This window comes from Mustelus asterias, chromosome 6 (genome assembly GCF_964213995.1).
Source record: "Mustelus asterias chromosome 6, sMusAst1.hap1.1, whole genome shotgun sequence".
Taxonomy (NCBI): Eukaryota; Metazoa; Chordata; class Chondrichthyes; order Carcharhiniformes; family Triakidae; genus Mustelus; species Mustelus asterias.
Genome location: NC_135806.1, coordinates 84,962,893 through 84,977,195, shown reverse-complemented (window position 1 = coordinate 84,977,195; position 14,303 = coordinate 84,962,893). Strand labels below are relative to the sequence as shown.

General features: G+C 40.4%; 1 protein-coding gene across 4 annotated transcripts in view; it reads left to right on the top strand.

The window, feature by feature from the left end:
• The window catches only part of apc (APC regulator of WNT signaling pathway), a 187,815-nt gene that overhangs the window by 122,362 nt on the left and 51,150 nt on the right, over positions 1 to 14,303 (top strand). For all 4 annotated transcript variants that reach the window (XM_078214663.1, XM_078214662.1, XM_078214660.1 and 1 more), the window contains 3 exons: positions 8,522 to 8,630; positions 11,818 to 11,931; positions 12,356 to 12,439. In XM_078214663.1, the coding sequence (XP_078070789.1) occupies positions 8,522 to 8,630; positions 11,818 to 11,931; positions 12,356 to 12,439 (307 nt within the window). The remainder of the gene's footprint in view (positions 1 to 8,521; positions 8,631 to 11,817; positions 11,932 to 12,355; positions 12,440 to 14,303) is intronic.

The window sequence follows — 14,303 nt, the reverse complement described above, 5'->3', positions numbered from 1 at the left end:
TCTCTCTCTCTCTTCACATTCCCAGAGTGAGATTTGTTGATTTCTCACCTTCACCTTGGAACGTGACCTTGCATTTTTAAACAATTTGTTCTGGCTGAGTTCAAATTACAAATTTCCGTCAGTTGAAATATATTTTTAAAAATAAACGGCATTAAATGTGTTGAATCATCTGGATTGGTTCCTTCAGGTTGGAGAGTGGTAATTGTAATCTCACTGTTTAAGAAAAGAGGGAAGAGAGAAAATGGGGAGCTACAGACCTGTTAGCCTGACATCAGTTGTAGGGAAAATGTGAGAATCAATAATAAAGGATGTGGAAACAAATCACTGAGAAAATAATTGGGATTGTGGAGACTCCACATAAAAGGGAAATCAAATCTATTGGAGTTCTTTGAGGATGTAACTAGCAAAATAAATAAGAGGGAGTCGGTGCATGTGGTATATTTAGATTATCTGAAAGCTTTTGATACAGATAACCGCCTGGTTAAAAAAAAAGAAATTGGAGCACATGGAAATGGAAGAAATATACTGGCATGCTTTGAGAACAGGTTAACAGAAAATGGAAAGTCGAAATAAATGGCTATCATTCTCAGGCTAGTGGGCTGCAACTGGTGAGATACGACAAGGATCAGTGCTTAGACCCCAGTTATTCACAATCTATATCAATGATTTGGATGTGGGGTTAAAGGTAATATTTACAAATTTGCAGATGGTACAAAACTTGGTTGAGGTGAGTTGAAAGGAGGATGCAAAGATGTTTCAAGGATATTTGGAGAGGCTAAGAGAGTGGGCAAAAATTTGGCAGATGAAATACAATGTGAAGAAATGTTACGTCATCAACTTTGGTGGGGAAAACAGAAATACAGTATTTCTTAAATGGAGAGAGACTGGGAAGTGTTAAACTTCAATGGGACTTAGATGTCCTTGTTCATAAGTCACTGAAATCTAATATGCATGTACTGCAATCAATTAAGAAAAGGTATGTTGGCCCTAATTGCAAGAGGGTTTGCACATAGGAGTACAGATGTCTTACTATAGAAGAATTCATAGTAACCCGACAGTGCAGAAGGAGGCCATTCAACCCATTGAGACTGCACCGACAACAATCCCACCAAGGCCCTATCCCCGTAACCACACATATTCACCCTGCTAATCCCTCTAACCTATGCATCCCAGGCCACTAAGGGGCAATTTAGCATGGCCAATACACCTAACCTGCACATCTTTGGACTGTTGGAGGAAACCAGAGCACTCGGAGGAAACCCACACAGACACGGGGAGGATGTGCAAACTCCACACAGACAATAACCCAAGCCAGGAATCGAACCCAGATCCCTGGAGCTGTGAGGCAGCAGTGTTAACCACTGTACCACAGTGCCGCCCATGTATAATTGTATAAAATCTTGTTGAGACCTTACCTGCAGTAATGTGTGCAGTTTGACCTCCTTACCCAAGGAAAGATATGCTTGCCATAAAAGGTATGCATCGAAGGTTCACTAAATTAATTAATGGGATGGATGGTCAATGAGAAATTATTAAATAGACTGGGCCTTTATTCTCTGGGATTTAGAAGAATGAGAGGTGACCTTATTCAAACATACAAAATTCTTAAAGGCTAAATTGGATCGATGCAAGAAGATGTACCCAGAATGCTGTTTGGGATGGAGTTTCAGGAAATTGACCCAGCTACAGTGGAGAAACAGCAATATACTTCCAACTCAAGATGATTTGTGGCTTGAAGGGGAACTTGCATGTGGTGTTCCCATGCATCTGCTGTCCTTGTCCCTCTAGGCAGTAGAGGTTGCGGGTTTGGAAGTTGCTGTTGAAGAAGCCTTGGTGATTTGCTGCATTGTGTTTTGTAGATAGTCTACACTGCAGCCATGTTGTACTGGTGGTTGAGGGATAAGATGTGGGAGGTGGTGGATGGAACACCACTCAAGTGGGCTGCTTTGTCCTGAATGGTGTCAAGCTTATTGACTGTTGGAGCTGCACTCCTCTAGGCAAGTGAAGAGTATTCCTCACATTCCTGATTTGTGCCTTATATATGATGGACAGGCTTTGGGGAGTCAGGAGGTGAATTCCCCTCTGCACAGTTCCTAGTGCTGACTTGCTCATGTAGCCATGTGGCTGATCCAGTTCAGTTTCTGATCAATGGTACTCCCCAGATATTGATGGTGGGAAATTCAGTGATGGTAATGCCTTTGAATGTTAAAGAACAAAGAAAAGTACAGCACAGGAACAGGCCCTTTGGCCCTCCAAGCCTGTGCCGTTCATGATGCCCCAACTAAACTGAAACACAAACCTTCTGTCCTTACTTGGTCCGTATCCCTCTATTCCCTCCCTATTCATGTACCCATCCAAGTGCCTCTTAAATGTTGCTAATGTGCCTGCTTCCACCAGCTCCTCTGGCAGCGCGTTCCAGGCACCCACCACTCTCTGCGTGAAAAACGTCCCAAGCACATCTCGGGGCAATTCCCTCTGGACTGTCTACCACTGTACGCTCACCACCTCTGGTGGGTCTGGTCTGCCCTGTAAGTGGGATGGGACATATCCAGAGATGGTGATTGTGGTATCTGGGACTTTGCTAGGCATGATTCTGAGAGTACAACAGTGTTAGGCTGTTGCTTGACAAGCCTGTGCAACAGCTCTCCCAATTTTTGCACAAGCTCCCAGTTGTTCATAAGGAGCATGTTGCAGGGCTAGGTGTGCCATTGTCATTTCTGGTGTCTACGGTGATACTGGGTGGTCTGTCTGGTCTCATTCCTTTTAGACTTGTAGTGGCTTGCTGGGTCATTTCAGAGGGCATTTAAGAGTCAACCACATTGCTGTAGGTCTGAAATCACGTGTGGACCAGACCAGGTACGGGCAACAGATTTCCTTCCCTAAAGAACATTAGTAAACCAGATGTTTTTTTTAATGACAATCAGCAGTGATTTCATGGTCACTGTTACCCGAGACCGACCTTTTAATTCCAGATTTATTAACTGAATTTAATCTGCCAAGGCAGGTTTCAAACCTGTGTCCCCAGAACATTTGCCTGGGCTTCTGGATAACTAGTCCAGTGACTTAGCCCTAGGCCACTGCCTCTCCCAATTACCTTAAATCTGTGCCCTTTTCTCGATCCTGCCACAAAAAGGATAGCCAAATAATTGGCAAATGCAATACTAACAAAGATGAGGTAGTACATTTTGGTGGGAAGAATAGGAGGTGACTTATTGCTATGAAAGTACGAGTCTAAGTGGGGTAAAGGAACAATGGGATCCCTGATAACAAATATACCAATGGCAAGAAGTTGCAGCACAGACTAGCTAGGCCATAAAAAGCAAATCAAGCACTAGATTTTATTTCGAGAAGGATAGAATTGAAAAATAGGAAACTTTATGCGAAATCTGAATGACATCTTGCTGCTTCTTTTTCCTGTAGTATAAAAATGGTATAGAGATATTTGAGAAAGTGCAGAGAAGATTTACAAGAACTATACCAGAAATGCATGCGTATACTTATCAGCAATGTGCTTTGCAACCCTTTTCTCTTGCAAAAAAGAAGGCTGAGGGGTGACTTAATGAAGGTTTTTAAATTACGGAAAGTTTTGATAGAATGAATACAGAGGGAATTTTTCCTCTTGTGGGGAAGGCATAACTAAAGGCCGTCTTCAGATCTTCTGCGACCTGTGGGCACCATGGGGGCTGGGGTGATATTTTAATTTAATTATTTAAGTTTCCTTTTTAATTTTATTTTTGTTACAGCGGCCCACCAGAGGCTGTCGCCCTGTCATTTTTGTTTAATTTATAGATTATTAGTTTTATTAAAAGAGTGTAGGATGGTCATGAAGAATTCTAAAAGGGAAGTTGGAAGTAACTACCCTCAGATTGGTTAGAATGAGGACCTCTTCATACCATAGAGTGGTTGAATCGAATGGTGTAGATCAGGCTTATCCAACATTTTTATGTGGGGGGCACATTTCTATTTTTCTCAATCAAGGGGCCAATGGGCAACTTTCAGGAAGATAAGAAATGGCACAACATTAAATTTGAATTTCAAAAACTTTGAGCTCTGAAAGAAAGAAGCAACTTGCTGAGCAAAAGTAAAACAATGTCAGCAATAAACTTATCATAAAAATCTGGGGACCAGCAGTATGTCTGTAATCTATAGTTTCTGTTCCATGTTACATAAATATTTTGGTGATCCATCAGTCTTGGCTAGAAACTTATTGATATGTTTTGAGGGCTGTGCATGGCTCTTGCTTTTAAATAAGGATTTTTTCAAAATGTTAGATGGGCAATTCTGGTAACCATTAAGACAAAGCTCACACATCTGTTGTGGGAAAGGTGTTTGAATCAATCATTAAGGGAGTTACAGCTGGGCACATAGAAAAACTCAAGGTAAGCGGGAACAGTCAGAATGGTTTTATGAATGGAAAATCATGTTTAAGCAATTGAAGGTGCAATATGTGCTGTGGATAAAGAGGAGCCTGTAAACGTACTGTACTCTGATTTCCAGAAGGCATTTGATAAGGTGCCACACCAAAGATTATTGCAGAAGATAACTCATGATGTAGGGGTAACATATTAGCATGGATATAGAAAATTAGTTGGCATAAAACAAAAATAATGCATAAAATGGGCCTTTTTCTGATTGACAGGATGTGATGAGTGGAGTCCTGCACGGGCCTGTGCTGGGGCCTCGACTTTTTACAATTCCTATCAATGACTTTGAAGGGAGCGAAGCCATGGTGGCTAAATTTGCAGATGGCACAAAGATAGGTAGGAAAGTAAGTTGTGAAGAGGACATAAGCAGGTTGCAGATGGATATAGGTGGGTTGAGTGAGTGGGCAAAAATCTGGCAGATGGAGTACAATGTAGGAAAATGTAAAGTTATTCACTTTGGCAGGAAGAATTTAAAAAAGTATAATTTAAATGGAGCACAACTGCAGAGGTCCGAGGTGCAGAGGGATCTATGTTTTCTAGTCATAAAATGTTAGTACGCAGGTACAAAAAGTAATTAAGACTAATGGAATACCATCCTTTATCATGAGAGGAATTGAACATAAAAGTAAGGATGTTATGCCTCAGTTTTACAGGGCACTGGTGATACCACAAAGGATGTAAATGTGTCCGAGCAGTTCAGAGGAGGTTTACTTGACTGACCTGAAATTAGCAGGTTGCCTTATGAGGAAAGGTTGGACAGACTGGACTTTAGTCCACTGGAGTTTAGAAGAGTGAGGGGTGACTTGATTGAAGTGTATAAAGTCATGAACAGTCTTGACAAGGTGGACGGGAAAAGGCTGTTTCCTCTTGTGGGTGACTCCAGAGCCAGGGGCTCTAGAATTAGGGGTTGTCCTTTTAGGCCAAGATGAGGAGAATTTTTTTCTCTCAGTGGTTGTGCGATTTTGGAACTCTCTGAATCGGAAGGCACTGGAGATAGAGTTGAATGTTTTTTAAGGCAGAGGTAAATAGATTCTTGTAAGGCAAGGGAATCAGGACTTATTAGGGGTAAAGGGGAATGTGGAATTTGAAACATAAACAGATTAGCTATGATCTTATTGAATGGCTCGAGGGGCCAAATCTGATTCTAATTCATATTTTTGTATAATCTGCCCAGCAGCAAGAGAGATTAAAAGGTTCCCTCGGAGTGGCATTTGTGAGAGAAACAAAAGTCGATTACTTTGGTTTTCCTAATATTGAACTGGCAGAGGTTGCAAGTCATTCATATTAGGGAGGCATTTGGAAAGGAGAGGTAGTTCAGAGGTGAGGGATATTACATACGAAAGGTGGTCTGATGCCTACAATTGCTGTCACTGAGGGGCAGCAGAGAGGTGAAAAGAGTAGAAGACAGATCTTTGGGGACATAAGAACATAAGAAATAGGAGCAGGAGTAGGCCATCTAGCCCCTCGAGCCTGCCTCGCCGTTCAATAAGATCAAGGCTGATCTGAAGTGGATCAGTTCCACTTACCCGCCTGATCCCTATAACCCCTAATTCCCTTACCGATCAGGAATCCATCTTTCCGTGATTTAAACATATTCAACGAGGTAGCCTCTTCAGATGGCAGAGAATTCCAGAGATTCACCACCCTCTGAGAGAAGAAGTTCCTCCTCAACTCTGTCCTAAACTGACCCCCCTTTATTTTGAGGCTGTGCCCTCTAGTTCTAGCTTCCTTTCTAAGTGGGAAGAATCTCTCCACCTCTACCCTATCCAGCCTCTTCATTATCTTATAGGTCTCAATAAGATCCCCCCTCAGCCTTCTAAATTCCAACGAGTACAAACCCAATCCGCTCAGTCTCTCCTCATAATCAACACCCCTCATCTCTGGTATCAACCTGGTGAACCTTCTCTGCACTCCCTCCAAGGCCAATATATCCTTCCACAAATAAGGGGACCAATACTGCACACAGTATTCCAGCTGCAGCCTCACCAATGCCCTGTACAGATGCAGCAAGACATCTCTGCTTTTATATTCTATCCCCCTTGCGATATAGGCCAACATCCCATTTGCCTTCTTGATCACCTGTTGCATCTGCAGACTGGGTTTTTGCGTCTCATGCACAAGGACCCCCAGGCCCCTTTGCACAGTAGCACGTTGTAATGTTTTTCCATTTAGATAATCCAATTTGCTATTATTTCCTCCAAAGTGAATAACCTCGCATTTGTCAACGTTATACTCCATCTGCCAGATCCTCGTCCACAGCAAATGATTCTGTAGAGAGGGAAAATAAGCTGTTGTTGGTGATGCACTCGTTGCATTTGGGTTGATTTAAAAATAGAGCTATTTTGTTGGACAACAGAAGAACCATATTGAGCACTGCAAAGTTTGAGGAGAATTAGTAGGAAAGAGACTTCAGAATCAAACCAATAGCATTCAGCATCAAAAACCTGTATTTATATTGTACCTTTGCTGCAGAAAAACATCCCAAGGCTGTGCAGAGAAGTATAATAAGACAAATATTGACCAAGGACCAATGAGAAATTAACAGGGATGGCTAAAAGCTTGATCAAAGAGGCAACTTTTATTGAAGATATTAAAGAAGAGGGAGGTTTAGGTATAGAACTCCAAGACTCTTGAACCTTAGACAGTTGATCGTACCGCCACCCAAGGTGACAAAAAAGTGGCATATGCATAGGAAGGAATGTTGGAGGAATGTAGAGCTCTCGGAGGGTTGTTGGAATGCAAGAGGTTCCAGGGATTAGGAAGGGAGAAGTCATGAAGTGATTTGAACACAAGAATGAGAATTTTAATTCAGGAAGTTTGAACAACTGGACCTAGCGTATGTCAGCGAGCATAGCAATTAGTTTTTGGGACTTGGTGGAAATATATGTGTAGCAGAGTTTTTGATGCACAGATGTTTTTGGAGGGCGGCAAATGGGAGATAAGCCACAGCTGTACATTTGACTATCCATGAGTTTTGGAGCAGTCAAGTCTGTTGGAGACAAAGCCATGGATGAGGATTTTGGCAGCAGATGGCTAAAGCAATGCAGAGATATGTAATGTCATTCGAATGAAAGTTGGCAGACTTTGTAATGGAAAAGATATGGAGTCACAAGCTAATTGTGGGATCGGATAAAAGGCCAAAATCATCAAAAGCTGCAAGCTGTGATAATGGAGGGAGAGGGAATCAACGGTGAGTGGCACAGAACTTGTGGCAGAGGCCAAGGACAATCCCAATATCTTCCCTGCATTTAACAAGAAGAAATTGCATCTCGTCCAAAACTGGATGCCAGACAATTTGAATTTGTATAGAAGGCTTCGTGTAGTAAAATATGCCAGGCTTTCAAGGGGGTATTATCGAAGCCTGACACCAAATAAAAATAAGTAAATATTCAGGTAGGTGACAAACGGCTTGGTCAAAGAAATAGGTTTTAAAGAGTGCCTTTAAAGGATGAGAGAGCAATAGAGAAGCAGAGATGCTTCAGGGGCTGAGACAGGCGATGGAGCCAAATGTCATCATTATACTTATGGAATCAGACCCAAAGTAGAAGAAATTGGACAATGGTAGCCTGCTGGCACAAACTGTGTGCAGGGCTCAAGGCCAGCTACAATTTGGATTTCAGCCCCCCTTTAAATTAGACTGCCAAGCTGTGGGTCCCAGCTATGCATCCCTACGCAATTGACAAAGCAGTCGAAAGTTTGGTGGGGCAGAGGAGCAGGCAGTACAGAGGAAAGAGAGTGAAAGAGTTCCAGGAGATGCTGGCAGTTGTCTAGGACTGTGGTGGATCCCAGTCATTATTGTACTATGATTAACCTGAGACTCAGGTTAACAACAATTAGACTGTGTGGCTCTAACGGGTGCAGTTTCACCTTCAGCATAAGAATAATAGTCCATGGTGCATTCATTATGTGACATGAAGCAGCTGTCTTTACAACACAACCTGACATTTAAATTAATCTGAGAAATGTCATGGGAGAAACACTAGAGAAAATAACAACAGAATTGGTGATGTTTTACTTGACCTGTTTACATGTTCCGTAAGTAGGTTTGCATGTTCAGTAAGTGGATTTTAATTGTGCGGTTTCTCATTGTTTGCAAGGTCTTTATTACTTGCTGAGATTGAGAAGGAAGAGAAGGAAAAGGATTGGTACTATGCACAGCTTCAAAATCTCACCAAGAGAATTGATAATCTCCCCCTCACAGAAAATGTAAGTTGAATTTCTGCTGATAATTTTTTCTTTCGATAGAAATTTGAAATTTTGTAACCTTCATCTATTATTAACTGAATTAACTCTAATCTTAATTGTTCATTTAATTTGTTTTTTTATTATTTTATGGAATGTGGTGTCGCTAGCAAGGCCAACATTTTTTTCCCAACCCTAATTGCCCTTGCGAAGGTGGTGATGAACTGCCTTCTTTAGTCTCTGCAGCCCATGTAGTGAAGGTACATCGCCAATTAGGATGACAATTCCAAGATTTAGCCTGGGCAATAATGAACAAACTGAAACATAATTCCAAATCAGAATGGTGTATGAATTGTGGGGGGAGACTTGCAGTTGGTGTTTGGGATGTGCTGAACCATGGTGTGCTGAAGGTGCTTGGACTGAGTCTTTCAGATGTTGGATGGCATACAAATCAGGCAGGTTGGTGTTGGGCTCCTCGATGTTGTTGGAACTGCACCCATCCAGGCAGTGGGGAATATTCCTTGTAGATGGTGGACAGGTTTTGGGGAGTCAGGAAGTGAGTCACTCACTGCAGAATTCCCAATCTCTGACCTGCTCTTGTAGCCACAGCACTTGTATGACAGGCCTAGGTAAGTTTCTGGCCATTGCTGACCTCCAGAATGTTAAAGGAGCGGATTTAGCTTTTGTAATACCATTAAATGTCACTTGACTTAGTTAGACTCTCAGTGAAATTGGTCATTGCTGGCACTTCTATGACACAAATGTTACCTGTCACTCAGCAGCAATGGGTGTTCCATTCCAAGTTGTGAATGGAACTGAACACTGCAATCATTGATGTACATTTCCACATTTCCACATCTGACCTTATGATTGAGTAAAGGTCATTGATAAAGCAATTGAAGATGATGGATCTAAGATGGAACTCCTGCAGAAATGTCCTGGGGCTTGAGATAATTGGCCTCCAACCTCTGTGCTGTGCATGACCCCAGCCAGTGAAGTGTTTCCCCCTATTCTTTTTGACATCAGTTTTCCTACTCAGTCAAACATTGTTTTGATGTCATGGACAACCCCATCCATCTAATCTCTAGAATTCAGCTCATTTGGACATGTTTGGATCAAGCCTTTAATGATATCAGGAGCCAGGTGGTCCTGACAGAACGTTAACTGATTATCAGTGAACAGACTGTTTGAGAGTCAATACTTCTTGATTGCTGTGTTGCTGACGCTTTCAGGTCAGAAACTCCAAAGTGTTTTATGAAGTCTGCCTAGATCATAAGTTTTGCACTTTGAATTTGGCTAGGATAAGCATGATATGGTTCACCTTGGGTATGATTCAACTGACCCACTAGGGAGCTTTTATCAAACAAAGTTTATTTAAGAATACAGTCGACATGTAGGGAAAGAAAATTAGCAATAACTTTTATCAATTACAAACAAAAAAACCACGATAATGTATAACAAATATATCTAAAACATTCCAATCAAACAAAATTTCCCTTCGACAAAAAACCCTTTCCACAGATTTAACACAGCAAAGACTAATGCTCACGTGATACTGGAACTGAGTCCTTTGGATGAATGCTGCAGTTCTCTTGAGATACACACAGACAAGCTTGGAGTCAGAACAGTTTCCCAGAACACATGGGGTTAGCCACCAACAGCAGATTCTCTACATCCAGGAAGGCAAGCAGCCTTGCTTTCAGCTAACCAGCAGAATTTCTAAAAGCAGGGATAGAGAGAAACTTCTTTTCAGCTTGATGTCCCTTCTAAACTAACACAGCTGCCAGCCAAACAGAAAATGAAATCTTAAATTCACTAGGAAAAGAAATGTCCAAAACATATGACCTTCTTCCTAACAATATAGGGTCATAAAAGATCCCAGAGTAAAAATAAACAAACCCCTTTTAAGTAGAAATGAAAGGACTTCTACAGACAACTCAGCGGCAGAGAAACCAAAATTGCTTATAGCTGCAGAGAGCATGATTAAAAAAAAACATTTCTTAAAGGTACACTAACGTCACACTTTCCATCACTTTGCCAATGATCATGAGTAGACTGATGGTCTGCTAATTGGCCAGATTGAATTTGTCCTACTTTTTGAGGGCAGAATATACCTGTGCTATTTTCCACTTATTTTCCAGCTGTACTAGAACAGCTTGGCTAACACATACCCAGCTAGTTCTGGAGCGGAAGTATTGTTGTTGGCGCCCATACGCTTTCCTGTATCCAGTGCACTCATTAATTTCTTGATATCACATTGGACTTATCCAATTGGCTAAAAACTGGCATCTGTGATTGTGGGGATCTCAGGAGGAGGGGGAAATGCATTATGTAATAGGTAAATCTGACTGAAGATAGTTTCAAATATCATGGGTTTCACCATCATCGAATATCTGGATGTGCATGGAATCTTCTCCTCTCTTTTACTTAATTGTCCACCACCATTCACAATTGACAGGAGTACCGAACTTTGTTTGATTGGTTGTTAGATTGCTTAGCTCTGTCTGTAGCATGCCGCTTTCGCTTTTTGGCATGTAGGTAGTCCTGTGTTGGTAACTTCACCAATTTGGCACCTCATTGTTCGGTATACCAGGTGTTGCTCCTGACATTTTATTCACTTCTCATTGAATCAGGGTTGATCCTACAGTGAGGGATATGCCAAGCCATGAGGTTACAGAATGTGGTTGAGTAAATTCTCCTGTTGTTGAGGGCCCATAGTGCTCTGTTCTGAATCTGTCCCAATTAGTGTGGTGGTAGTGCCACACAACACTGTGGAAGATTGTCCTCAGTATGAAGACAGGAATCCTTCTGCTTAAGAGGATTGGTATGTCATTCACCTGAACTTTTTTTCCCAGCATTATGACGTTGTGACCAAGTGCTTGACACGGCCGCAAAATGTTAATTTCTGACACTTTTAGTTTAATGAAATAACTAGAGCTGAAAATTACTTGGGAGAAAAGGTAATGTTGATGTTCTGAAGAAACTGTTGAACAGAAAATGTAAGCAAGCTTTAGAGAGATCTTCCTGAATGTGAGTCTGCGATCACTGAAGTCTTTTTTCTGAAGATGACACGGAACATGAGGAATTGTTAAAGCAGAATGGGGACAGAAGAGAAAAGGATGTGTGCAACACCCAGCAGTAAAATTCAAAGGTGGAATGGGTGAAGATATTATGGAAACTGTAATTCTATTGATTTGGGCATTTTGAACAGTTTTCTCTGCAGACAGACATGACTAGAAGACAGTTAGAGTTTGAAGCGCGGCAAATTCGATCTGCGATGGAAGAACAACTGGGAACATGCCAGGATATGGAGAAGCGAGCTCAGGTAGTATCAATATTGTGCAATTTTAAAGGATATTTGATGTCTTCATAGAGAATAATTAAATATGAAATAACTTGAGAAAATGACTGCTCAAAAATAACATCTGTGAATGCTATATTTTAAAGAATTGAGTAGTTTGTTGATTCCTGTTTCATTTGGCTACTGGAGTATTATTTTAAATTTAAAGTTTCAAGATAAATTGTTTTTGAAAGTATAAGGGAGTTGGTATTGGTTGCATAAGTTTCACAATATATTTTATGATCGTGGATTTCAAACTCTTTTGCAACATTTTTTTTGTATAAAGGAAAGGAACAGTGATATATACACACAACATAAAATATACAAAAATATAAATATTGTATTGGTGTAGCTTTAACTGGATAGGCGAGAAAGTTTCTTTTTCTAACTTAAGTTCATCCTAATGCAGATGAGAGTAGTACGAATTCAGCAAATAGAGAAGGATATGCTTCGTTTGCGACAGCACTTACAGTCCCAAGCAACAGAAACTGAGGTCAGTATGTCTTTTATAATTTGTTATTTAGTGTTGAAATTATGAATTTATTCTGATTGCATTGTTCACTTTTGAAAGTCAGAACTTGGAGCAAGGCAGCTTTTTTTCCATGAATAATCAGAAAAACTAATTTGTATAGTTACTCATTGTCAGCTGGAGCATCAGCAATAAACTAGAAGGCTTCAAGATCATTGCATTTTTGAAACATGTATTTTGCATCAAACTGCCCATTTAATGCACCATTTTGTTCTAAATCTAACACGTTTGAGGAATTCTCCAGTCTCATACATCCCGCTACTAGTTCCAGCAAGAATGGAGAATTTGGCATTCCATTCACTGCAGCGGAATTGAAGAATCCCAGCTGCAGGTGAAGTCAGAGAATTCCAGCCAGAATATTTTGAGCCTTTCAGAAGAAGCACATTTAATTTCTGTCATTGGGAGAGGCTGCACAAATACTGGATGGCAGCTGAGTTACGTAATTTAAACAGTTTCCTAACCACCACCAGGGATTATCTTTCATCTGTACCATTTTGAGTCTGAGTTGTAGCTTCTGTATGGAACTTTGTCAAATGCATTTTAGTTTCTCAGATCTCAAAATTTTAAAAATGCGAACAAGTTGAAAATATTGTGAAAAGTAAAGAGCAGAAAATAATCAGGCTTCTGATGAGCCTCCCCCAAAAGATCAGAGTGTGCTTTCACATATCCTGGGTAAGGGTAGGATTAGATTAATCTTAAGGTTCCCGCAATCAAATAGTCTGTAAAGATTCACAATTGTACATGAACCACGGTCCTTTAAACTAGTTATTGGAAAGCTGCAGGCACTTAGGGAAATGCAGCACAGTGGGAAAGGAAGTCTTCAGGAGAGGAAAGGAGCAGATAAATTTGGAATGTAGGCTGGGACTTCCTCTCACCACGGTGTTTTATTAAAGATGAATGTTTAGAAATACTCACATTGGTCATCTGTATGAATTATGTACTTATGTTTTTAAGCAAATACAGTTACATTATTTTGTTCCTTTAGAGAATAGGCACACCAGAAATAATTTGGGGAATAATCTGTATGGGGTAAAATTTCCTATGTATTTATGTTTAGAGACTCTTAATCAGGACATAAGTGAAACACCCAGTGTAGAAGATCAAGGAAACTTGAGTGTGAATGTGTTATATGCATAACTACATAATGTCAGAATTTCCCAGCTTCTGTATGCCCATATATCGATCCCTATGCCTAAATGCACATCGCCTCATTATAATGCAACGCCCCCAAGCTAAAGAATCTTGCGGGTAAATTTCCTGCAATGATGCTGGTTCAAAATAAGGCTAAAATTAAGAACATAGTTTAGCCACAGCAGGTAACAAAAGTATTTTTTCTAATTATGATTTTGATTTGGTGGACATGTCACAAGTGTAATCAGATGAACCTATGTGATGTTTAAAAGCATGTTAACTTAGGGAAATATTGTACTTTGTGACTATATTTTTCAGGGAGCACTAAAGTTCAACAGCATTCAGACAATTAAACACTACTGAAAGAATTAAAATAATGCAATCTCCTCTTGGAATAGTACACTTTTAATGTGATTAGACAAGGCAGTATCTTATTTCTACTAACCATAATGGGTTGTTTTCCAGTTTTGCTATGTATCATAAATATTTTCTGTTTATAGAACATATAGCATGTCCGATGTATTCAAAAGATCTTATTTCTATCATGCATTGTGCAGCTGTAAAACAACAAGAAACCCCCCAGGAGTTTCATAATGTGTTAGCATCGGGTGCCGAATACATTTATGGGCTTGGTAATTCATCTATTAAATGTTTAAATTTGTTTCAGACCCAAAAAGAAGTTGCATTATATAACATC